General features: G+C 47.5%; 1 protein-coding gene across 2 annotated transcripts in view; it reads left to right on the forward strand.

The window, feature by feature from the left end:
• The window catches only part of SPTBN1 (spectrin beta, non-erythrocytic 1), a 234962-nt gene that overhangs the window by 156651 nt on the left and 51851 nt on the right, over nt 1-26460 (forward strand). For both annotated transcript variants that reach the window (XM_083732935.1, XM_083732936.1), the window contains 12 exons: nt 1639-1812; nt 3722-3813; nt 6511-6591; nt 8873-8988; nt 11043-11155; nt 13266-13453; nt 15171-15288; nt 18845-19003; nt 20165-20467; nt 22361-22514; nt 23482-24352; nt 24463-24600. In XM_083732935.1, coding sequence (XP_083589061.1) covers nt 1639-1812; nt 3722-3813; nt 6511-6591; nt 8873-8988; nt 11043-11155; nt 13266-13453; nt 15171-15288; nt 18845-19003; nt 20165-20467; nt 22361-22514; nt 23482-24352; nt 24463-24600 — 2507 coding nt within the window. The remainder of the gene's footprint in view (nt 1-1638; nt 1813-3721; nt 3814-6510; nt 6592-8872; nt 8989-11042; nt 11156-13265; nt 13454-15170; nt 15289-18844; nt 19004-20164; nt 20468-22360; nt 22515-23481; nt 24353-24462; nt 24601-26460) is intronic.

Here is a 26460-nt window from a genome sequence, read left to right on the forward strand (position 1 = left end):
AAGTTCAAGGCGGGCAGTGGATAGCACATTGCATTGGGCCAGCAGGATCTGAGTTCAGATCTCTTCTACCAACTTCACGGGTCCTGGTGTCTTCCCTTGAGTTGTTGTCATCGTCGGCATCCATCTGCCTCAAAAAACAATGGAGTACACCTACAGGGGTGAAGTTAAATGGCTGTGTTAGCAGCATGGAAGTGACCTCCCTGGGGTGCAAGCTTGGGCAGTGTATATGGAGGTCCTGGACTGCCCAGTTGACAAGACCCCCCTCTCAGCCTCGCTGATGGGGTCCAAAAGAAAGGAAAGCAATACATTTGGCACCAGCTTGGCTGCAGGAGTTGCCAGGAGAAAGCGTTCAAGGCGCCATCCAACCGCCTTAGGGACTCCAGTCCGGATTTGTGTCTGGTTTACTCCTTAGCCTTTTGACCAGAAAAATAAAATAAAAACCCGTCGGCCAAGCTGTTTCACACCAGTTCTCTCTGCGCCAAACAAAATCTCCCTGCTACAAAGACAAGTATTTATTCTCCAGCTCAATGATACAGCCCAAGGAGTCTCTGAATGAGCATTCCTTTGGCAACTTCCTGAGGTATTTTGGATAACTTATCCAAAATTATCCCTCCATTCATGCGGGGACTACGAGTGGAGACAGTTCCTAGTGGTGGACGAAGAGTTCGAAAGAACGAAGGTTTTATTTATTATTATGCTGGGAGATAATCACCCTTGTTGGCTTTGGCTGCCTTTGCTTCGTAGTCACTCATATTACAGGACACTCATCAGAAGCAGGATACAGCGGGCTGCATCATTCATACTCTGAGTAGACCCATTCAAATTGATTGGCATCATTGCCACCATACACCTGTTCCATAGCTGTCAACTTACAGGTTTGAAAATAAGGGACCAGCAGCCTTAAAAATAAGGGATCAGCAGCCAAAATAAGGGATTTTGCAAGCACAGGTATGTTCAACTTCTGAGCCCCTCCAAGCCAAAGGCAGAAAGCCCAGCCAGCAGCCAAACGAAGCCTCAAGCGGTGGTTTCCACAGCGCAGCAACCCGGCAAAGGGGATGCAGCAAGGAAAACCACCGTCACCTCACCGCTGGGAAGCGCTGAGCAAAGGCGAGTCCCCAGGAAACGCAGCCGATTTGATCAGCACAAGGCATGCAAGCTCCACCCCCCAGTTGTTCTTAGACTTCTTATTGGGTGAGCAACGCAGCCAAGCAACACAGTTGGAGCCTCCCTGGCCGGCAGGGAGGGAGGGAGAGGAGCTGCTTCCTTTGAAACCCGGGAAATTTAAGGGACATCATCAATAAGGGACAGCAGCGGGACACGGTGCTGGGATAAAGGAGTTTCCCGCCAAATAAGGGACGGTTGACAGCTATGATCTGTTCCTTGTGGGGTCAGAAATTAACCATCAAGGGCTTCCCATGCACTTCCGCGGAGGGGGCCTGTCTGACAGCAGGGATCCTTGTCCGCATGCAGAACTGTCCATTGAAATGGATGGGAAAGCCTTGTGTGTGCAGGAACTTCTTGCCAGCCACAGAACTGAAAATGAGTTGTCTGCTTGGATTCATGCACCCTTGATTGACCACCTTTGCACTGACGTTTTGTTTCCCTTCTTTCTTTTTCTTCCGAATGTTCTTCTTGCAGCCCAAGCCAACAAAGGGAAGGATGCGCATTCACTGCTTGGAGAACGTCGACAAAGCCCTCCAGTTCCTGAAAGAGCAGCGGGTGCATCTCGAAAACATGGGCTCCCACGATATCGTGGACGGGAACCACAGACTAACCCTCGGCCTTATTTGGACTATCATATTGAGGTTCCAGGTAAATCTGAGATCACCTTCGGCCCTTGCCTTTCCCTGTAAGTCACGCTCATCGTTCCCGGCTTCCCAGATCATCAGCTTTAGCGGAATCACTTTAGGGCTGCCCTGAATGCATGGTGCATTTTGTTTATAGTTAGTTATACAGGCTGGGGCTGGTTCTTACTTTGAATAGGAAGGGGAGGAAGATTTCTTCATTCCTAAGCTGCAGAACGAAATTAAAATCACCCCCCACACCTTTGCATGCCTGGGAGCCATGGCGAGAAAGTTCTCACTGGCAACGATAGGAACTTTCCCCCTAAAATACTCCAAGCCGCACTGAGAGCTAGGGAAATTCCCATTCCGATAGCGGAGGGTGAAGCCTTCCTATGCACTCATTGCTGCTTCTGCTTCTATTAACAGTTATTTTTCTTTGGTTCCTTATGCATTTTTAAAGGACTGTTTTATTTTAGGAATTTTACTCAATTTTGCCTGGTTGAAAACCAACGCTTCCCAATTTTTTGGGACTGCTGTCCCCTTGCTTCCATAAACCCATCCCCAGTGCTCCCTACCCTATAAAAAGCACAATTCAGAATAGCACTTTGCGCGACCCACGAAAGTAGGTATTAAAATTCCAAACGGCGCATTTATTCAAAATCCAGTTGAAGCGATTTAGTTTAATCACTTCAACAAAATTGAGGAGCTTGTTGCAGTGATACGAGCTTGTCAAAGCCTGGTAACCATTTACATCTCCCAACGACCAAGGCTTGCCTCTTAGTGCCCCCTCCCTGTAATCCTCACCCCCACCCTCGGGTCTGGTACCATCTGACTTGGGGAACCACTGTTGTAAACTGTCCTGTGGCTTGTGCAAAGGGAGATACGTAAATAATCTGAAATAATAATGTATTTCCAGTAAGACCAACACCCCACACAAACACCTGTAATTAATTAAGGAAAAAGACAAAGGTGTAGCCCCGTGATAAACCTTCAGCATTTTGTGCCACAGCAACATATTTTGTGGTAGCGGGTCTCTCTGGGTGGGATGAAACCGCCATGCTAGTGTTCTGGCAGGTGGGCTGCTCCTGCTGGTGTGTTTTTGGGGCACCAACGTCCACCTCCCATCTCCCTCCTGGAAAGGAACAGCGACCCACCTGCCAGGAAACCAATATTAGCGGTCCCATCCCACCAAAGATCCAGTTTATTTCTGCCTCTTCCCCTTCAGAGAGAATTTCCCTCAACCTCTCCCCACGGGGCATTCCTTCTCAGCACTTTGTTACGTAATTATGCAGATCAGGGCTGCGATTTCCTACGGAGCCAAGGCTACAGTTCACAAAGATTTACGAGGGAGCTGAACCTGCTGGAGTTTATAGGCAGAAACCAAAGTTCCGCACTTTGAAATCTGTGGGGCTTGTGTACTTTATCTGGGCTGGGTCATTCTCATGCTATATGAAGCATGCTCCTTTAAAAGTGGAAGTAGCCAGCTCTGTTCACGATATTATTTTGTACATATATAGGGAAGGAAACCTTCAGATTGTTTTGGAATCCGGTGCACGCTTTCTGTCTTCTTCTTTGGCAATCACTAGTAGCCGAGTAAGATTGTCTTCCATAAACACAGTTTTAACAATGAGTCTATAAGTGACCGTGGAGGCCAATTCTGGATCCAGACATCCTTCCACAGTGGGGACATAGGTTTCTGGGCGGGAGCTGATCATGGTGTGGATTTGCCAAGCATGCCTTCCTCTTAGCACGTTTCTCCAACCTCTGTGTGTGTGTGTGTGTGTGCGTGCGCGCGCGTGCATGTTCACATGCTGGTTCTTATACTCACCTACTCTGCAGTTGGTTCGGCAACAGTGCTCTCTCAGAAAGTTTGAAGGCTGCCAAAAATAAATGGGCTGGGGGAAAATTGACTTGCTGATCCATGTGTTGCATTGCAGATCCAAGACATCAGTGTTGAAACAGAAGACAACAAAGAGAAGAAGTCTGCGAAAGATGCACTGCTACTATGGTGCCAGATGAAGACAGCCGGGTGAGTTTTGACCCAGTAGTCCTCTAGACAGTGCTGGGGGAGCCTCTCTCAAGTCGCGTGCTCTCTGAGTGTTTAAGACTACAAATCCCATCAGCTGGAAGGGGTTGATGGGAGTTGTAGTCCGAAGCATCCAGAGGGCACCAGGCTGGGGGGAGGCTGCAGTGCATTTAAAACACACAGGCCTCGACCTCTCCTTAAGTGCAGTGTCCCGAGTTAATGAACAGCTTCCCTTAAGGCAAATCGGTGTGCAGAGCAGGGAGCAAGACTTTCTTCTCTTTGGCAGCGCCATAACTTGTGCTGTCCTGCAGAAAATATGGGCCAACAGAGGTCGTTTTTGTGAATACAGTGGCTCAGAACAACACTTAACAGCGCCGGCACTAAGATACGGAATTTAGGGGCTGAATGCTTTACAGAAGTTGTGCGTTTAAAATGGCTGCCTTCCCAGAAGCCTCCGGGGCTGTCGCTCTGTGGCAGACCACATGCATTGCATGCAAAACGCCACAGGTTCAATCCCTGCCATCTTCAGGTGGGGATTGGTGGACCCTGTCTGAATCTCTGATATGCGTTATTGACTAATTCATAGACTGGGCCCAGTTTAAGGCAACTTCCCACAATCCTCTGTGGTGGAGAATGTAACCTGATGGATCCACTTCCATTTTCAAACCTTGACACTGAAGCCCAGACCTGGTAGAGAGACCAGGACGTGTGCACCCCAATTTGCCCTTAATAAGGTCATCGGCCCCAGCCTCCTCTGTCACACGTCCCCCTCAGAAATTTGTCCAGGTGTAAATGTGGCCTTTGGGCTGCAAAGGGTTCTCCATCCCCATTCGAGAACCACCTCCCCATCTCCTTGCTTCCTAGTTTTGGCACAGATCGGTCAACCAGCTGGGCTGCCCAAATCTTGCCACAGGTTTTGAGGCCTGGCTCCCACCCCCTGCTTGTATCCTAGCCTGCTATTTGGTCACCGAAATGGCTCCATTTCCTTGACAGAAGCCTTCCCCGCCTTTCCCCTGCCACCTGCGGCAACCCCGTGCTTCTTAATTTTTATTTATTTGTTTGCAAAGATGTCTACCCCTCCAGCACAAAGGAGATGAAACGCCGCGGGGGTGAACCTCATAAAACTCAGCAAAAATTACATTTGTTAAACTAGTGCAAAATGCATCACAGATTCAGTAGGTCATATTTATAAGACATCGTAATAGCCACATGGGTTGCCTGGGTAGACAGGTGAGTGTTAAGCAGGCCCCCAATGATAGTTTTGGAAGTACCTGGAGGGATTTATTTATTTTTTTGGTAAAGAAAATTATGATTATTATAATTTAATATCCGCCCTTCACCCTAAGGTTTCGGCTATTAAAACACAATGTTAACATTAAAACACAACATTGCACAATATTAAAAACTGCTGGAAACAATTTTAAATTACAGAAATAAAGTGGGCCCTAGCAATATGCATCTCAAGTGTCAAAGGTCAGGGTGTCTCTTCAGCATTTGCTGAATGAGGGTGCTGGATTCATCCCCATGGGAAGAAAGTTTCACAACTTAGGGGCCACCACAGAGAATGCCCCTCCCAGGCCTCCACTCGCTGAGTTTCTGAACATGGTGTAACAACCAAGAGGGCATCCACTTTCGATCTTAGCACCCGGGAGGCAGTTTTTCAGGGATTAAAATGATTTTTTAAAAAAACCTGTGGGTGCCAGCACAAGATGGCTGCTGTGGGCAGCAAAAAAAGGAATACATTAGATAGCTACCTGCCTGATTTTCATGGGAAGCAGATTCCAAAAGGTCACACTAAATGTCCTGGCCTTTTTATTTTATTTTTAAAAATGCATTTATTTTATTTGATCTCTTACGCATTCTTCACCACAAGGTCCCAGGGCGAGTCGTTACAATAAAGCATACAATTATAAAACAAACAAAACCGCCACAACAATAAAAACCAGTGTAAACGCAATTCTGCATATAAAAACAACGCAAACATTTAAAAACCATTCCGTCTGTATAAACTGTGACCGCAGACTAGGGTAGGAACATAGAGCTGTGAAGGATGAGGCCAATGGCCCACCTAGTCCAGCATCCTGTTCTTACAGTGGCCAACCAGGTGCCTGTGAGGAACCCCCAAGCAGGATTTGAACACAAGCCCTCTCCCCTCCTGTGCTTTCCAGCAACTGGTATTCAGAAATGTTGATGCTTCCGACCACAGAGGCAGAACGATGGCCATCATCCATCATGATCAGTAGCCATTGATCGGCTTTACAGATGCGAGATGAACCTCAGGAGCGTACAGTGCTGTTAAAGTATCTCTCCCAAGGATCAAATGACTGGGTAGCGGAATAATAGGCAAGGTGTTCCCCTCTGGCTATCCAACTGAGGCCTCAGAGCATCTCCTTTTAAGTAATAGTTCTGTTCCCCTAGGTGTCAGTAAGTCCATTATCTATTCCATATCTGAAACCTCTGCATCTTTTTTAAAAAAGAGGAATTGCCAGTGAGTTCTCCAGGAGGGCGTTTCCCATTTGGCCTTCTGCAGTTCCACTTAAAAATAGTAACCCAAAGGTTGCTTGAGCACAACCTTTTTTCCGGCTAACTCGGCGCCTCTCATTATTCATATCTCTGAGCCTTAATCCTATACTGATGGAGTTTTCTTTGTTTTGTTTCTCTCCCCCCACCCTTCCATCTTTGGTTCTTTTGTTGTGCCAGCTATCCCAACGTCAACATTCACAACTTCACCACCAGCTGGAGGGACGGCATGGCTTTCAACGCGCTAATCCATAAACACAGGTGGGCACTTGTCGGAGACGGTGATGAAGTTTTTAAGCTCTGGACCAGCGGATGCAGAATCGCAACTCATGGCGTAGCCGCAGTGCTGGGTCCCCTCTTCCAGAACAGCTGCCTCGCATCACCTCTTTTTCTCTCTGCAAAAGACTTCGCTTCTACTCCCTTTGTTGCCGCAACGGACCAATCCTATGCATGTAGACAAGGAGGCAAATCCTACTGCATTCAGTGGGGCTTACTCCCAGCGAAGCATTCATTGGATTGATTTCTAAGTACCGTATTTTTCGCTCTATAGGACGCACTTTTTCCCCTCCAAAAATTAAGGCGAAATGTGTGTGGGTCCTATGGAGCGAATGCAGGCTCCTTGGCTCTAGTGATAGCAACACGAAGCCACCGAAGCGCAGAGGGAGCGTTCCCTCTGCGCTCCGGAGGCTTTGCGTTGCTTTCGCTGAAGCCAGGAGAGTCTTGCTCTCCCGGCTTCAGCTAAAGGAACCTGAAGCCTCCGGAGTGCAGCGGGAACTCGTGCTGCGCTCCAAAGGCATCAGGGATAGACTTTCTTGGCTTCAGCAGAGAGGGAGAGCTGCTCAGCGCCCCTTCAGCCAAGCGGGAGGAGAAATGGAAGGGGCTCCGTTTCTCCTGCCGCTTCGCTGAAGGGGCGCTGAGCAGAGAGGGGGAGATTTTTTTTTCTTGTTCTCCCCCTCTAAAACAAGGAGCGTCCTATGGTCGGGTGCATCCTACAGAGCGAAAAATACAGTATATCCTGCACTGGCTCAGGGTATATCCTTTTTTTACCCTTCCTTCTCTTTCTCTGCTGGCCTGCCTGAAGCTCCTTGTAAGCTCCTTGAGACAGAGACCTGAATTTTGCTCACCTTGCTCTGGAACTGACCTTGTAACACTTTGCATTCGTATTTACGGAAGCAATGTGAGCCCTGCTTGAAGAGAATGGTGGTCACAACTGCGGCTTTGTTGGTTGTTGCATGCGGTAGCAGTTTCCTCCGCCGAAAACACAAGCCGCTCTTCTGATTGAAGAGTGGATTGCCTCTTCAGCAGTGGGGAAGCAGTTGCCTGGTTCCTTATTATCCCTCATACACACCCTCTTGAAATCCTGTCCTCTATCTAGAAACTAGAAACCTGTAACCAATCTTTGGCTTGGGGGGAGGGGCCTTTTCTTGTACAGTCATATACCTCAGGTTAAAGCCGCTTCAGGTTGCATTTTTTGGGGGGTTACAGACTGCTGAAACCCAGAAGTACCGGAACAGGTTACTTTCGGGTTTCAGCAGTCACACATGCACAGAAGCGCTAAATTGCGCTTTGCACATGCACAGAAGCGCCGAATCACAACCCACGCATGCGCAGACACGCAACTGCGGGTTGTGAATGTGCATCCCGCACGGATCACGTTTGCAACCTGAGCGTCCACTGTATACACAACCTTTCCCCTTCCAGCTAAGGGGAATCTCTGTCCCTCGTTGTTATTTGCCCACACCTACTCCTGGTGCGGGATGCGGCTGGCGCTGTGGGTTAAACCACAGAGCCAAGGACTTGCCGATCAGAAGGTCGGCGGTTCGAATCCCCGCGACTGGGTGAGCTCCCGTTGCTCGGTCCCTGCTCCTGCCAACCTAGCAGTTCGAAAGCACAACAAAAAGTAGATAAATAGGTACCACTACGGTGGGAAGGTAAACGGCGTTTCCGTGCGCTGCTCTGGTTCGCCAGAAGCGGCTTAGTCATGCTGGCCACATGACCCGGAAGCTGTACGCCGGCTCCCTCGGCCAATAAGGCGAGATGAGCGCCGCAACCCCAGAGTTGGCCATGACTGGACCTAATGGTCAGGGGTCCCTTTACCTTTACCTTACTCCTGGTGCATGCTCTCCCCCCCCCATGCCTCTTCGCCTGCTGCACATGTTCATGTCTCCGTCTCTCGCCTGCCATTCTTTTCCATGTCAGCATCTTCCCCTCCCCTCCCAGTTCCCAACATCAGGTTCTCCTTAACCCACATGCTGTTTGGGGCAACACTTCACTGCCCCAAGGACCATGCAGCACAGATGTTTGTCTATGAAAAGTTGGCAACTGTGCACAGTAGCGGATGGCAGAATTGCAGCAACACCGCTTACGGGAGGTCACATAAGCACTGCCTCCCACTATCAACTGCACATCATGTGCAGCTGTGCCTAACATTTCTAGGAGACTTGACTCCTGGTCTTTCTGCTTCTGTCGTTCATATTTCTGACTCAGTTCACTTTATGGGAAATGGCACAAAGTGATTTATGTTCTCCTGTTTCTTGCTTAGGCCCGACCTAATTGATTTTGATAAGCTGAAGAAATCAAATGCACACTACAATCTGCAGAACGCTTTTAACCTGGCAGAGCAGCACCTTGGCCTTACTAAACTCCTGGACCCGGAAGGTAAGAACGGCCTGCCACTGATGCAGCAGTGTGTTCCGTATTCTCCCCTGCCCTCAGTGCCTCTGCCCCCTTCCTCCCGGAGCCTCTTCTCGCTACTTGTTGCCTCCTGAAGGAAGAAGTTGGGAAAGAGTAGCTGGAGAATCAAGCAAGATGCAACTTCCCCTGCGGCAATTGTGGCGATAGGTCAGGCACAGATTGCAAACCCATTCTGCAGATGAGTCAACCAAGTCACCTAGTAAATAATAATAATAATAATAATAATAATAATAATAATAATAATAATAATTTATTTATCTATACTCCACCCATCTGGCTAGGTTTCCCCAGCCACTCTGGGCGGCTTCCAACAAAATATTAAAATACAATAATCTATTAAACATCAAAAGCTTCCCTAAACAGGGCTGCCTTCAGATGTCTTCTAGTTGCCAAACAGCGAGGCCAGCATTTCTCAGCAAATATGTACAGGATTCTGTGACCTGGTTCTTATTCCGTTGCCGTAGACCTACACAAAATATGCACGTCTGTGTAGCAGGGACCGGAAGCTCTGGCCCGGATCCTGACATCGCCCTCCAGGGATCTCTCGATGGTCCTCAGGACTCTCCCCCAGCCACACACCCTCCCCAAGGACACCCCTCCCTGGCCCTGATTCACATCCTCCTCAGGTGTTTTTGCCTGGCTGGGTTATGCCCTTGAATTCTGAAAAATCCCCCTGCATTCTTGGATGGAGGATAGAGAGGGGCACCTGCATGTCCACAGAAAGGAGCCTCCTGCATAAAGGTGCCATTTATAAAATCCATTTCTCCTGCTCACTTACGCCCTCTGCTCCTGCCGACCACTGGCATGTGGCTCTCAGAAGGTTGCTCAGAAAGAAATGCGGCCCTTGGGCTTAAAAAATCTCCCCACCTCTTCCTTCATAGGCAAATCACACCATCCATCGTGAGTAACTTCCAGGCTGGGTGAATGATTCTGTATATATTTTCACTCAGGGAATAAATCTGGACTTTCAAGCTCTCAACTCCAGAGCTTTGACACAGGCCAGAAGTAGGATGTTATTCTAAACACAGTGAAGAAGAAGAAAAAAAGCGGCAGCAGACAGGTTTATCTCCTCTCCATCCCCAGTAACGCCTGCAAGAACTTTGTTTGTGCAGTGAAATCACTCCGTGTTTCCCTGCCTCCCACCAGCTTGAGCCAATGGCAAGAAAACCACATCCACCCTGCACACTTAAAGTGGTATCGTGCTATTTTAAGCAGCCACGGCTTTCCCCCAAAGCATTCTGGGAGCTGTAGTTTGTTAAGGAAGCCGAGTGTCATTAGGAGATTCCTGTTTCCCTCCTAGAGCTACAATTTGCAGAGTGGCTTAACCATCCTTTCCTCTCCACAGGAAATTCTTGAGAATTGTAGTTACAGATAGGTAGCCGTGTTGGTCTGCCATAGTCAAAACAAAAAAAATTCCTTCCAGTAGAACCTTAAAGACCAACTAAGTCAGTTCTTGGTATGAGCTTTCGTGTGCATGCACACTTCTTCAGATATCTGCATGCACACGAAAGCTCATACCAAGAACTGACTTAGTTGGTCTTTAAGGTGCTACTGGAAGGAATTTTTTTTGTTTTGAGAATTGTAGTTCTGTGAGGGGCATAGAGGTCTCCTCACAACTCTCAGCACCTTTAACAACCTCCCAGCATGCTTTGGGGGAAGCCGTGACTGCTTAAAGTGGTACGGTACCACCTTAAATGCGTGGCGTGGGTGTGGCCAAAATGGGGGACTCGTTTGAGAGTTAGTGTAACTTAGTGGATTTCTGTATGGTAAGTAAACACAGCAGGTTGTGACATCAGGAGGCAGGGTAAATTCCTTGAGATGCTACAGGGAGTGAGGAGATAGTCTTGGCAGCTGCTTTTTCTGTTAACATCTAGTTCCAGCTGAATTCTCAGGCCTTGCCTAAGTTGCCAGCATGATGCAAATTGTTTTGGAATCACGTGCAGCTCAATTCTCTGCTGCAGTAACACCATCTTGTTGGTTTTTCCCCCTTCTCTCTCTCTCTTCCCACACATTAACAGATATCAGTGTTGACCACCCTGATGAAAAGTCCATCATCACCTACGTTGTGACATACTACCACTACTTCAGCAAGATGAAAGCTTTAGCCGTGGAAGGAAAGCGCATTGGAAAGGTTTGCATTCTACAGTTTCATGGGCCTTTGTTCGCAAAACTTTGCTTAGCATTACTGTCTTTTGCTGTGTTTTCCTCCTCTAAAACGAAAACACGAGTGACCTACCTGCTGGATGCCATAGAACCGTGTATTTTGTGCATTAAGGCCCCATCTACACAGCTGCAAATAAAACGCTTTAAATGGGTTGTAAAGTGCAATGCACAAATGTGGCACAAGATGGCGACAGTGAGCTATGGAAAATTCAATGTATTTTTCAAAACTTTTTTTAAAAAAGCATTTTCACAGCCTTTTTTACATGTGTGTAGATTCCACCTGTCCCAGCTGACACAGAGGCCTGTGAAAGTGGCAGGAAGCCTCTGAGTGACTGTAGCAGCTAGCAGTTTTGCAGAAACTAAAGCTGCCTACAGGGAGCCTACTTCTGGCCTTTTCTCTGCAAACATGCCCTCCCGCTGTCAGCCACCAGCCTTTTCCTTGGACTCGGAGTAACAAAGAGCAGCAATTTCCTTTTTTGCTCAGAGCCCTAGATGAAGCTGGGCACTGCCAGTGGAAAATAGTCAAATAAATGGGCAAGTGATAGGACTAAGGCAATCAGTAGGGAACTCTCTGCAGGAGCCTGTGGCAGCTGCTACAGTCACACTGTGGCTTCCTGCCATCCCAAGCGTAGTTCATGGGACCAGAACGCGAACTTGGGATAAAAGCACTGCACAAATATTCTGAGTAATATAATCTCGCCGAAGCCCCAGTTTCAAACCTTCTGTGAACTGTTGTTTTGAAAGCGGAATTGTGTGACCGTCTGTTCCCCCCCTCCCTCCCCCAATCTGGAAGCGCAGACAGAAATAATTTTCCGTTAGCACTCGGAAAGTCACGGCGTGCTGCATTTTTGCAGGTCAGCTGCTGCTTTTGCAGTCAGGAGAGGCGCGTTCTCTGAAGTCATAAGACCCCATCCGTCACGCTCCCCCCGGAGCAACCTGGGATCATGGAAACATGCCTCTTTCTGAGTCAACACTCCTCTCCTACTGTTTCATTGCTGTGCGTTGTCAGGAGTCGGTGGTTTTGCCTCGCTGGCTTCCTTTCCAGCCCTCCTGTCTCCTGTCCCCCACGGGGAGCACTTGTCCTAGGCCCTCAGATGTCCCTTTCTGCCTGCTTCTCTGCCTGCTTTTGGCTGGGTCAGTCTCAAGGGCAGCCCTTGAGTCTGGAGGTGACGAGATGGGATGGGGGGGGACAACTCCCATCTCTTGCGGGGGTTCAATTAGTGCAAGCACCGTCCGTTAAGAGTTTGGGTGTAATCTTCGACACCTCCCTTTCCATGGAGGCGCAGATTGAAGCTATAACAAAGGCGGCATTTTTTCATCTCCGCCAAGCAAAGCAGTTGGCTCCTTACCTCTCTCGTCCTGACTTAGCCACTGTGATCCACGCGACGATCACCTCCAGACTGGATTATTGTAACTCGCTCTACGTGGTGCTGCCCTTGAGACTGACCCAGAAACTCCAGCGGGTGCAGAATGCCGTGGCGAGACTCCTTACGGGGTCCTCGCTGTGAGATCACATTCACCCGGTGCTATACCAGCTGCACTGGCTCCCGGTGGAGTACAGGATCAGGTTTAAGGTGCTGGTTTTAACCTTTAAAGCCCTATACGGCCTAGGACCCTTGTACCTACGGGACCGCCTCTCCTGGTATGTTCCCCACAGAGGAACTTACGGTCTTCAAACAAAAACATCCTGAAGGTCCCAGGCCACAGAGAGGTTAGGCTGGCCTCAATTAGAGCCAGGGCTTTTTCGGCTGTGGCTCCAATCTGGTTGAATGCTCTGTCGCAGGAGACTAGGGCCCTGCAGGACTTGACATCTTTCTGCAGGGCCTGCAAGATGGAGCTGTTCCACCAGGCCTTTGGTCAGGGCGCAGCCTGACTCCCTCCTTTGACAGAACTTTAGCCTAATGGTTGCCATCAATTTGATTGGAATGAATTTTATAATGAAATGATTTTAGAATGTTGTACTATTTTATTATTGTTAGCCGCCCTGAGCCCGGCTTCGGCTGGGGAGGGCGGGATAAAAATAAAATTTATTATTATTATTATTATTATTATTATTATTATTATTATTATTATCCTAGGTGCTTGACAACGCCATCGAAACAGAGAAGATGATTGAGAAGTACGAGTCGCTGGCTTCCGACCTCCTGGAGTGGATTGAGCAAACCATCATCATCCTGAACAACCGCAAGTTTGCCAACTCCCTGGTTGGGGTGCAGCAACAGCTCCAGGCGTTCAACACCTACCGCACAGTGGAGAAGCCACCCAAGTAGGTCTCGTCCGACACTGTCCTTTTTCGGGAATTCATCCCAGCTCGATCAAAACAGTTGGGGAGCCTTTAGGCAGTTTGCATCTTCCAGTCCCAGACAATTAGAAGCTAGTTACGCTGCTCATGTTTCACAAGCCCTCCTTAGTTCATGGTTAGATGCCTTCTGACATTTGCTAAAAGCTTCGTTTCTCCTTGTACTACTTCCTCTGTGGTCTCTCCCGCTACCAAATTATTGTCTCCACAAACAGAACTGCAAGGCTCTAAGTGGTGTGTGTGTCGGACATTATTATATGCTGGAGATGATTGCAGTTGTCTCCGCTGTAGCATGTAAACAAAAGGGGGGGCAAGCAGTTGCACACACCCACAAAGCAGAAAAGGCGTTGTGGGAAGGAGCAGCTCACTGCAGCCCACGACAATTTATCTTTGCGTAGGCGTCCCAAATGTTTAATACATTACCTTTTATTGGGCAAATACCTGGTATGCCAACAAACAGAAGTGGGAATCACAGTAGCTTATTACTTTTTATGTGCTGAGAAGTTGGCAGGTTTTTGAGTCGCACAGAGCTGTTCCTTTTGGACTGAAGAAGAGCCCTGTGCATCTTGAAAGCTTTCTGCTCTACCAAACACATTAATCGAATGCACGTTTTTTTAATCTGAAGCATTTTGGAATCCGTTTGGCTTTCTTTGGCAACAGTCCAGCAATCACCCTTATATGCCCAAAAGTTATTCTCAGATAATATTTAGTTAGCTTTTTATCTTACTGATCTTGATTGGGTTGGTTTTGCCAGCCTTATCCTGTTGGTGTTTTGTTTGGGGGTAACGCTGCTCCTGCATTTTACAGGAAACTCTTTTGTATTTACACTCAGAAGTAAATCACACTGAGATCAGTGGCTTACTCCCAGGTAATTTCATACACACTTACCTGGAGAAGTGAGTAAGCTTGTTCTCTGCCCAGGGGCATCAGAAATCATAAAAAACACCACGACTCACAGGACCTCTAATGTGCCGGGAGCTGGTGCCTTGTTTTCTTCACTGTCAGCAGAGGCCCCAGACACGCACATTCATCGCACGCATGGACATTGGAGTGAAGGGGGAAGCCCTCTCTCGCAAAAAAGCTCTATGTACACTCCAGTGTATTGTTCAGGATTGAGCCATGTACCTTATCTCACGGTAGCATAACTCAGAGGAAGTTTAAACCGGTGATTTTCAGAGCAATACCCAGAATGTTTATCAAGTTGACTCCGACATGCCTGTTTGGAAACGCACAAATTGTGCAGCATTAAAAAGCAGGATGCGTGCCTCTTGTAAAAGCTCGAAGGCTCCGATCCTGTGGCGGAAACCTAGCTGGGCGTTTTGCCGTCAACTGCAGGAATTGCATAGTGAGGCTTCGAATTCACCGGTCAGCAAGCACGCACAAAGCAGACACTGCGAGAAAAGATTTAATAATAATAATAAAAGCTTGTTCCTTTCATCTGCTGGGAGCTAAATGCAAACGGTCAATCGCCTGACCTGTCCGGATTGTGACATTTGAACCAGCTGTTTCTAGCTGAGCACATGTGTCTTGCACACAGCAATATAAAATCCGGGAAGGGGGGATTCAAAAAACAAGAACTGTCAACCATATAAAATACGTAGATCTCGGGACGAAATGTCTGGTCGCTTGCTTGGAGAGATAACGTTTCCCTTTCGGCTCCCCTCGTTTTTTTATCTTTTTTTAGATTCACAGAAAAAGGAAACTTGGAAGTCCTGCTCTTCACCATCCAAAGCAAAATGAGGGCTAATAATCAGAAAGTGTACATGCCCAGGGAAGGGAAACTCATCTCAGATATCAACAAGGTAAATATACAACTTCCTGGATTAATTGTTTTCTGTAGTGTTAGCAGCTGAGCTATGGGTACTTTGTGGAATCAGGCCGTTCCATGCAGAGAGTCCTAGGTGGACCAGGGATAGGATTTCTAGCATGCCTTTATTCGTAGTATTCATTTTCTTATTTTAAAAATTACAGACTGCTTTTTTATATACAGAAAGCACCTCTAAATGGTGTAAAAGAACCAACACAACAGTGGCTTGGTTTGCATAACACATTCCGGTGGAGTACAGGGTCAGGTTGTAGGTGCTGGTTTTGACCTTTAAAGCCCCATGCGGCCTAGGACCCACGTACCTATGGCACCGCCTCTCGTGATATGCCCCACGGAGGACCTTAAGGTCCACAAATGACAACACTTTGTAGGTCCCAAGTTGCAAGGTGGTTAGATTGGTCTCAACTAGGGCCAGGGCCTTTTCAGTACTGGCCCCGACTTGGTGGAAAGCTCTGTCACAAGAGACCAGGGCCCTGCGGGACTTGACATCTTTCTGCAGGGCCTGTACTGTTCCACCTGGCCTTTGGTTTGGACTCAGTCTGACCCTTATGTTTCCCTCCCTTTGTGGTTTTGATCTATGGGCTACTTTTAAAATGAGGCTGCATTTTAAATTGCATTTTAACCTGTATTTTAAATTGGTTCCCCCCCCCATTATGTTTTTACTCTTTTTATTGGAGTTAGCCGCCCTGAGCCCAGCTCTGGGTGGGGAGGGTGGGGTATAAATAAAAATTATTATTATTATTATTATTATTATTATTATTATTATTATTATTATTATTATGCCAAATGATGGACAAATGTGCTTGGTCTCAGAGAGGATGTCCCCTTCTCTGATCCTGTTTGCTCCTACACCTCACTAAACCAAGGCTTGGCTTCACATACCATCCATACCAGGGCTCATTGTTAAGCTCTCTCTGTAATAGCCACGAGCTCCAGCCAAGAGCAAGCCTGAAATGGCACACAAGTGCCGTATGTGAAATCTCTCCAGGTAGGCCTCCTTGGGGTGGGCATTGCAAAAACAAGGAGCCACCACTGAAAAGGAGCTGCAACAGTTCAAAAGTGCCCTCTAGGGACACCTTTCCTTGTGTATGTACACATAGCTCCACTAAAGCAACCCCATTTCGTAGAACCATAGAATTGCAGAGTTGGAAGCCACCCCATGTCCAACTCCCTTCCATGCAGGAATCTCAACTAAAGCATCCACGGAAGATGGTCAGCCAACGTCTGCTTAGAAACCTCCAAAAGAGAGTCTGAACTTCCCAAAGGAGACCATTCCACTGTCTCTTACCATCAGAAAGTTCTTTTTGATGTTGAGATGGAATCTCCTTTCTCGTAACTTGAAGCGGGTTCGATCCCCATAAAGCATAGCTGCTCATTCCCTGCCAACTCTATGATTCTGTGATAAGGAAGAGGTGACAGAACATCACCATTAGGGGTTGCCACCGCAGATAACATTACCTTCCATTAATATCCCTACTTCTTTTTTAAAGTTATCCAAGTTGATGGCCATCATCACTGTGAATAAGCACTTTCTCTTGCCTGTCCTGAAGTCTTCCACATTCATTTTTGTTGGGTGTCCACACATTCTTGTGCTCTGAAAGAGAGAGGGGGGAGTTTTTAATGTCTGATGTTTTATCGTGCTTTTAATATTCTGTTGGGAGCTGCCCAGTGTGGCTGGGGAAACCCAGTCAGATGGGCGGCATGCAATTGCTGTTGCTGCTGTTGTTATTATAAGAAAACTTCCCTCAAGCCACTTTCTCCAAGCCGTGTATAATTCTATGCACTCCGATCATGTCACCTCTTTCATTCCTTTTCTCCAAATTAAAAAGGCCCAAATGCAATAACCTTTCCTCCTTGTAGAAGATCCTTTTGTACGATGGGGGCATCTTGCAGGGAGTCTCATTGCAGTGCAACAAAGATGCCGAGATAGGGGTGGGGGGGAGCCACAGAGCTGCTTTTCTGGTTTAGCCAGCTGAACAGCAAGCAGCTCAGCGAGATCCCTGGGGGGAATAGCAAAGTGCTTTAAAACAGGGTAAGCCTTCCTAATTTGCTTTTTCATCCTGGCTGGAATTCGCAGGGCAGCTGTTGCTTGCATCCGCAAGCTTGGCTCCGGATCGCTTCAAGCTATAAAACTCTCCCACTCCCGTATTTGTCTGTTAAGACTCCCTTGTCTGTAAGATCCTGGAGATCCTTGTGTTCCAGGCCGCGTGACAATCCCCAGGATTTAGGAAAAACCCTCCAGAACAGCATGTGGCTAATTACAGATCTGTTTCTTTACGTGACAAATAGGCTGGCTTGCTTTTTAGCATTTAGGCACAGCACCGTTATGGTTCTGGCTTCAAAGTACGCAACTGAACAAAACCCTTTTGGGAAGCAAGGGTACCTAAGATGTCAGCTTACCCGTGTCTGCTGCTGTGCTCACTGCGGTCATCAGGGGCCTGCCAGCGTCCACTGCATAGCGGACAAATCCCTGCTCAGCCATGGAACTCAGCTGGGTGATTGTGGGCCATTCACGGTCTCTCAGCCTAACCTACCTCACAGGGTTGTTGTAGGATAAAACGAGAAGGAGGAGAGCGCACCACCGTGAGGGAAGGTGGGATATAAATGTGATGGATACATCCATCAGTAGCATAGCAGCATTTGTGCTATAGGGCTTCGTTCCACAAGATGTCAAGACAGGCGCTGTCCCTTTTGGGAACTTGGCACCCCTCTTGAAGACATTTTTATTTCACCAGGGCTTCCCAGAAAGTTAATCCTGGCCTGATTGCTGCTAATTTTGGTACAGGATAATGTTGTTTTGATAGGTTGTTTATTATTATTATTATTAAGATTTTGCATTATGTTGATTTCTGCTTTGTAAATCACTCTGAGATTCATTTGCATATAAAGTGATCAATACATTTTCTAAATAAGCAGAATCAATGCTTAGGACTAGGGGGGGATGGGGTCTCACATTCAGTAAAAGGAACAGAATGTTCCATACAAATGACTCGCCCAGCTCTTAGCGGTTTCTTTCTGCGGGTCCAAAGTGATACACTGAAAGGAAGCTTAAGCCTTCTTTTTCATATCCGTCCTGAATTACATACCATGTTTTTAGGTTTTACGCTTTTACTTCACTTTAGTTTTTTGCTGCAGCCATGAAATCTAGAAACATGTCCTTTAAAAAAAAAGAAAAGAAAGCTACTCTCTGCCCCTTGTGTCAGCCCTCAGGTTCTGTGAGAGAACATATGTTTACTGCCATGCAGAGCCCCAGAGCTATTCCAATAGAGTATGAAAAGAAAATTACCTGGATAAAAGAGGCATGTTTTGTGCCTGTTTGGGCAAAACTAACTTCTGTGACACTTTGGCCCACCCCAAATCCACGCACTGTGCCTTCTGTTCTCTAATTAATGCCAACCATCCGAATCTTTCCTTATTAATATTATTGTGCATTGATGATTCAGCACTTAATAGAACTTCTCACAGACTTTTTCTTTATGTAAATTCATTTTTTTAATAATAAAAAAAATGCATCTATTTTTTGGCTTACCCAGGCCTGGGAAAGACTGGAAAAAGCTGAACATGAAAGAGAACTGGCACTGCGTAACGAGCTCATCCGACAGGAGAAACTGGAACAACTCGCCCGCAGATTTGACCGCAAGGCAGCTATGAGGGAGACGTGGTTGAGCGAAAACCAGCGTCTGGTTTCTCAGGTGAGATTGGTGTGTGTGTGTGTGTGTGTGTGTGTGTGTGTGTGTTTAAAGTAACATTTTACTGGCCAACCCACTCTGCACTGAGCACCTGACAGCTTGTTGAACCCCCTTGTGGAATTCAGAGAAAATTAAAGCTTGTCCGACTGCTCATCAAGTGTTGCCTATTTCTAAGGTCCATATGGGCCCAACTGGTTCATATGCAGAATTAGCAAGTTTAATTAGCAGAATTAGAGAACAAGACGAGACAGCTTTTAAGGAGTATTGGAAAATGTGTGCAGATTATTTAAAAAAACCTATTGTAAACATGCTAAAACGCTAGCAGATTTGGAGTAAGCTCAGCAGAAAAAGTTACTCTGAGAATAAGGTGGAGGAAGGAAGGTATAGATTCATTATAATATGCAGCAGCAACAAATAATTTGAGGAAACCATGGAAGGGTGGGTGGGAAGTTGACTCTCAAGGAAATATATACAGTTGTACCTTGGTTTTCTAACAGCTTAGTTCTCAAACATTTTGGGACCCGGAAGTGACTGTTCCAGTTTGCAAACTATTTTTGGAAGCCAAACGTCCGACGGGGCTTCTGTGGGTTCCAATTGGCTGCAGGAGCTTCCTGCAGCCAATCAGAAGCCGTGCTTTGGTTTCCAAACTTTTTGGAAGTCAAATGGACTTCCGGAACGGATTCTGTTTGACTTCCATGGTACGACTGTATTGGAAAACGTTTGAGCAATTGTATTTTATTTTAGGAGAAATTATAAATAAAATTGAAACAGAACAAAAGAAATCTGAAGGCATGTCTGAAACAAAGGCATGTCTGGTCCAGCACCCTGTTCTCACATTGGCCAACCAGAAGCCTATGAGAAGCCAAGAAGGAGGACATGAGCACAACAGCATTTTCTCTGTTTGTGTTCTTCAGGGACTGGCATTCAGAGGCATAGCGCCTCCCGCAGTGGAGGGGGAACATAGCCATTAGCTGCTAACCTTACCCTCCACAAATTAGTCTTCTCCTTGTTTGAAGCCATCCATGTTGTTGGCCATCATTGCCTCCATGTGGTTTGGAATTTAACTTGTTGCTGTGTGAAGAAATACCGTCCATAAATCTTCCCACGTTCAGTAACCCTTGTCACAGGGCCATTAAAAAAACGGAACCCTCTGTCTTTTAACAGGACAACTTTGGGTTTGACCTCCCCGCTGTGGAGGCTGCCACGAAGAAGCACGAAGCCATCGAGACGGACATTGCCGCCTACGAAGAAAGGGTCCAGGCGGTGGTTGCTGTGGCCAAGGAGCTGGAGGCTGAGAACTACCACGACATCAAACGCATCACAGCCAGGAAAGACAACGTCTTCCGCCTATGGGAGTACCTCCTGGAACTGCTCAGGGCACGCAGACAACGGCTGGAGATGAACCTTGGTCTGCAGAAGATATTCCAGGAGATGCTGTATATTATGGACTGGATGGATGAGATGAAGGTACCGTATTTTTCGCTCTATAACACGCACCCGACCATAACACGCACGTAGTTTTTAGAGGAGGAAAATCCATAGGCATGCCACCCGTAGGCATTTCCTCCATAACACGCACAGACATTTCCCCATAGTTTCTAGGAGGAAAAAAGTGAGTGTTATGGTGCAAAAAATACGGTAATTGGCAGAAGTGGGGGACAAATAGGCTCAGAAACAGAGTTGGACCTTCTATTTTTATTTATTTTTCAAAAGGTTTTATTGATTTTCACATAATTATAAACAAACAAACATAAACCATAACCTTATTAAAAATTACACCTATTAGCATTGTTAAGTGACTGCCTCACTTCCCCTTGGTTGAATTTCAGTGTATATCCTTGTAACGGTTTTCCAAATCACAGTTCTTATAAAATTTAACTTGAAGATTAACACCCTTAAATCTTTTGAAATTAAATATATTAGTTCATCACTTAATTTATATAAAATCCTAAGCCAATTAAGTATCTGCAAGCTGTTTCTACTTAATTTAACTTAACATATTTAACTAAATAATCATTAAATTTTGACCATTTTTCCTGATACTCCTCCTCCTTCTGGTCGCTGACTCTTCCGGTTAGGTCGGCTAGCTCCAAAAAGTCCATCATCTTCATCTGCCATTCTTCCACCGTTGGTAATTCTTGCGTTTTCCACTTTTTAGCTAGTAAAATTCAAGCAGCAGTTGTGGCATACAAAAATAATTTAACATTAGGGCTGGACCTTTTAGACTGTAATTATTTAGAAATTACCTAGGTTATTATTTTCTTTGACCATCTTTTTAAAAATAAAAAGAGCCAAGTCTCACAACTAAGGATGTACCGTATTGGCCCAAATATAAACCGTACCCAAATATAATCCACACCTTTAAAATGGAGGGGGAGGGGGGAAAAGCTCCTGGGCTGCTTCGGGGGGGGGGGGAGGCTGCGTCATTTTGCCGGTGGCCTTCCCCCTTTACGGTAGTTCGGGGGAGGCTTGGGCGCCGTTGTCCCGCACCCCCGGCGGCCCTTCTGATGGCATCTGGGGGGGCGGGCGCTCTCTATTCCGGCCTTGGAAGGCAAGGCAGGGTCAAGGACCTAGGGCAGCTGTTTCAGCAGCAATATCGTAAGGTTGCGAATATAAGCTGCACTTGTTCACGGTCAGAATTTGGGGGGAAAGTGCGGATTATATTCAGGCCAATACGGTACAGATTCTGTGGTCATACTAAATTAAACATATTAGCAAACAAAACACTTTTTAATTGCCACAATTCCAATAGCACTGTTTAATTTTGATAATTCAGGCAAGTGCCAGAGTGATGGAAGGGTGATCATTTGAATGGTTCCCACAACTAGTTTCAAGGAACGGCAATTTTGAGAGCAGAACACCATCTCCTCCACACACCTTTCTCCAGGGTTGGCAGCTAGGAAACCAGCCAGGACTCATTGCAAGGCTGGGTTTGGTTTAGGGGCTTCTAGTTGCTGATTCGTAACCTGCAAACATATGACATACAGCAAGGTTGCCATCTTGAATTTTTTGTGGGTTGCCTCGCCAGATGTTCATGCTCAGTGAAATGGCAGTGGCGCCCATCCCGCTGTGAGCTGGTTCTCACGTCATATTGGGGTCCAAAATAAACGTGGGCTCAAGCCAGTTAAGAGAGTTGTGTGTGTGTAGAATCAGGCGGGTGTGAGAGACCGAATTCGACATTTGCAAGGCTTACCTGGGAAACACCAGTACTTCATAGCAAAGCGTGCATATTTGGGCACAAAATACCATTTAGATCTCAAAAGACGCCTCTCTAATGAAAAGCCAGCCATAAAACACATAGTTTGCCCCCAGGAACTCTAGAAAAATGGTGGTTTTGACTGGGTGGTTTTGTGTAAACAGGTGTTGTTGCTGTCTCAAGACTATGGCAAGCATCTCCTCGGAGTGGAAGACCTATTGCAGAAACACACACTTGTAGAGGCTGACATCTCCATTCAGGCCGAGAGAGTGAGAGGGGTCAATGCATCAGCCCAAAAATTTGCCACAGACGGAGAAGGTAAGTCTGTTTTAAGAAACAGCAGCTTAGGCTAGTAAGCCCTTGTTTACTTATCCTTTGGTGGAGAGCCACTTTTGAGCTCTTTGTTGGCCCACAAGTGTAATAAACTAATTTTATGTAGACCAAGGTGACTCTACACCCCAATAAAGCATTTGTCCAGACGATTTGTGGCTCACTGTGCCTCCTTAGCCCCAACTTTTTCTACCAGCAGTCAGGAGGCATGAGCTTCTATACCATGCCCCATTTCCCCCTATTGGGCATGCTGTAATTCCTTTATCTGGGAGATTCCCATTGTGGACAACATACAGTCGTACCTTGGACCTCAAATGCCTTGGCTCCTGAACAAATCAGCTCCCAAATGATCAAAACCCAGAAGTGAGTGTTCCGGTTTTTGAACGTTCTTTTGGAAGCCGAACATCCTCTGCGGGTTCCGATTGGCTGCAGGAGCTTCCTACAGCCAATCAGAGGCCGCGCTTTGGTTTCTGAACATTTTGGAAGTCGAATGGACTTCTGGAACGGATTCTGTTTGACTTCCAAGGTACGACTGTACGTACGTTCCACTTTGCATGTGGCTCCTTCGGAATTTCCTACAGCAGAGCATGTGGGGTGGTGGCACATCTCTCTCATCACGTTACAGAGGAAAGTAGCGGGCGAGGCAGGGTGGGGACATAGGAGCACCTGCGTGAAGGGTGCAGGATAATGACAGATGTAGTGTGGGATGGGTGGGTTTGGACCTGTTTGTGCGCTTCTTGCTGGCAGAAGAACGTTGAGTGGGGTCTCCAAACACGTCCCAGCAGTCTGATTTGCCTCGACATGTAAGGCATCCCAGAAGATTGCATCTGTTAAAGTGAATCTGTTTGGTCCTCAGCGCCCATGAGCACAGGCATTATCTTAACATCAGCTGCTGAATATAATTTGGCCTGCTCTGCAGTTTGACTTTCCATATGCCTCTTGTGCCTACCAACAGGTTACAAGCCCTGCGACCCGCAAGTTATCCGAGACCGAGTGGCTCACATGGAGTTCTGCTACCAGGAGCTGTGTCAGTTAGCGGCCGAGCGCCGAGCTCGCTTGGAAGAGTCCCGGCGCCTCTGGAAGTTCTTCTGGGAGATGGCTGAAGAGGAGGGCTGGATAAGGGAAAAAGAGCAGATCTTGTCGTCGGATGATTACGGAAAGGACTTGACCAGCATCGTCCGCCTTCTCAGCAAGCATAAGGCGTTTGAGGACGAGATGAGCGGTCGGAGCAGCCACTTCCAACAGGCCATCAAGGAAGGGGAGGACATGATAGCCGAGGACCACTTTGGGTCGGAGAAGATCAGAGAGAGGATCGCAGACATCAAGAACCAGTGGGCCAATCTGGAGCAGCTCTCCACCATCCGCAAGAAGCGACTGGAAGAAGCTTCCCTCCTCCACCAGTTCCAGGCAGACGCTGACGATATCGACGCGTGGATGTTGGACATCCTCAAGATTGTCTCCAGCAGCGACGTGGGCCACGACGAGTATTCCACTCAGTCCTTGGTGAAGAAACACAAAGACGTCGCGGAGGAGATCGCAAGCTACAGGTCCATCATGGATTCCCTGCATGAACAGGCCGGGGCCTTGCCGCGGGAGCACGCGGAATCGACAGACGTGCAGAGTAGGCTGTCCGGAATGGAAGAAAGGTACAAGGAGGTTGCGGAGCTCACGCGGCTTCGTAAACAGGCCCTGCAGGACACCCTGGCCCTATACAAGATGCTCAGCGAAGCAGATGCCTGTGAGCTTTGGATCGACGAGAAGGAACAGTGGCTGATCAACATGGAGATCCCTGAGAAACTGGAAGACTTGGAGGTGATCCAGCACAGGTGAGAGGCTGAGATGGGCTTCGTCGGGTAATCGCAGCTCAGCACCTGATACTGCTTAGTTGTCGGCGCTCTGCTCATGCTTCCTATTCTTCTTTTTACCCCCTCTCTAGATTTGAAAGCTTAGAGCCGGAAATGAACAATCAGGCGTCACGGGTTGCTGTGGTGAACCAGATTGCGAGGCAGCTAATCCACAATGGCCATCCGGGCGAGAAGGAGATCAAGGCGCAGCAAGATAAACTCAACACAAGGTGGGTGTAATGGTTGTAAGGGGTTACTTGTGTGTAAGTTGCCTTCAATTTCGGTTAGATTGCCTGGCTAACCATGCCTTGGCTGACAGCCCACACTCCGTGGCCGGTCAGTCGCTTGCAGAATCCGTCAGTAGGTGTTTCTTGAACCTCTTCCAGCATAAGAGCTGTTTGACGCCAAGTCTCCTCCTACTTTCCCTACGTGGAACTCGTCTGCGCAAGTAAGGGGAAGGCAGAGGCGTGTCAGCGCTCTCCCCACTAGTCTCTGGTGAAGGGTCTTGGAGCCCTGTCTCCAAATCCTCCATCTCCCTCCCTTCTCTACTGGTGTTACGCTGAATTCCTTCCCCCCTGCTGGTCCTCTCTCCTGCATCGCTTTGGAGCCTTGCCTCCACCTCTCGCTCCGATGTCAGTTCCCTGACAGTGGGTTCAGGGAAGAATGCAGTACTGGTTCTTTCCTGCCTTTTATGTGGGGCAGCATTAGGACCCAACCCCCGTAGATCTGATGTCATTTTGTAGTGGTGTGCACCCCATTTCATAGAATCATAGCACTGTAGAGTTGGAAGGGACCCCCAAACCTAGCCCAACCCCCTGCAATGCAGGAATCTCACCTAAAGCATCCGTGACAGATTTTGTGTTGCTTAACTGGATTTCCTCTTGCAGATCAAGATGAGAAATTTATTTATTTACTGTACAGATTTATTATTATTTTATGATGTTTTAAACAACAGCATAAAAAGTAAAAATGTGAGTGGGGAAAAGAAAGGCACATTATAACACCATAAGAATCAACAATTACAATTCTATATACATATGCTTATTTAATATATAAATATTATTATTATTATCCAAATACATATACAGTGGTACCTCGGGTTACAAACGCTTCGGGTTACAAACTCCGCTAACCTGGAAGAGTTGCCTCAAGTTGTGAACTTTGCCCCAGGATGAGAACGGAAATCGTGTGCTGGCGGCGCAGAGGCAGCAAGAGGCCCCATTAGCAAAAGCACGCCTCTAGTTAAGAACAGTTTCAGGTTAAGAACGGACCTCCGGAACAAATTAAGTTCGTTACTAGAGGTACCACTGTATATCTTTTTTAACCTCCTGTATTTTGTGTAATTGGGTTCCAATTTCATTATGAAAAGTCCCTGCAAAGTCTATAAGCTAGTGGTTTTCAACCAGTGTGCCATAGCACCCTGCGGTGCCTTGAGTGATGATAAGGGGTGCCACAGGCAACACTGGCCTCTATCCAGTGGCATAGCGTGGGTTGTCAGCACCCGGGGCAAGGCAAGTAATTTGCGCCCCCTAACGCGTGGATTTGCGCCCCCTAACCCTAACCCCCAGATGTTGCACCCAGTGCGGCCGGCCCCCCCTGCACCCCCCACGCTATGCCACTGCCTCTATCCCTCTTTCCTTCCCTCCCTCCTCAGATGCCCTCTCGTGTCTCAGCCTCCCCAAGGCTTTCACAGCTGTTTGCTGCAGCAGCGCTGGCTGCAAGCTCCCCAGGTGAATGGTGCCTCTGGGACTGGCCAGGGGGTGCTTCCCAGGCCCCTGTGGGGCAGTGGGACGAGGCACCTCTTTTTAGGGTGGAGGAGAAGCTCAAAGACCAGGGGCAGCAGCTGCAGCTGCCCAGAGGACTCCCAAGGAGATGAGAGAGAAGAGGGAACCCTCCACAAGGGAGGGTGTTCAAAAAAGGGTGATGGGTTGCTGGCTCTGCTGGCAAGGGGTGACATAACCGGACTATTGAGCCCCACAGGGGTGCCGCAGAAAGAATGTAGTTGGTCAAGGGAGCCATGGACCCAAAATGGCTGAAAACCTCATAAGTGGAAAGAGATTTATATACGGTGCTGCCTTGGGCTAAGTACT

The sequence above is a fragment of the Podarcis gaigeae genome, assembly GCF_964106915.1.
Source record: "Podarcis gaigeae genome assembly, chromosome: 3".
Lineage (NCBI taxonomy): Eukaryota > Metazoa > Chordata > Lepidosauria > Squamata > Lacertidae > Podarcis > Podarcis gaigeae.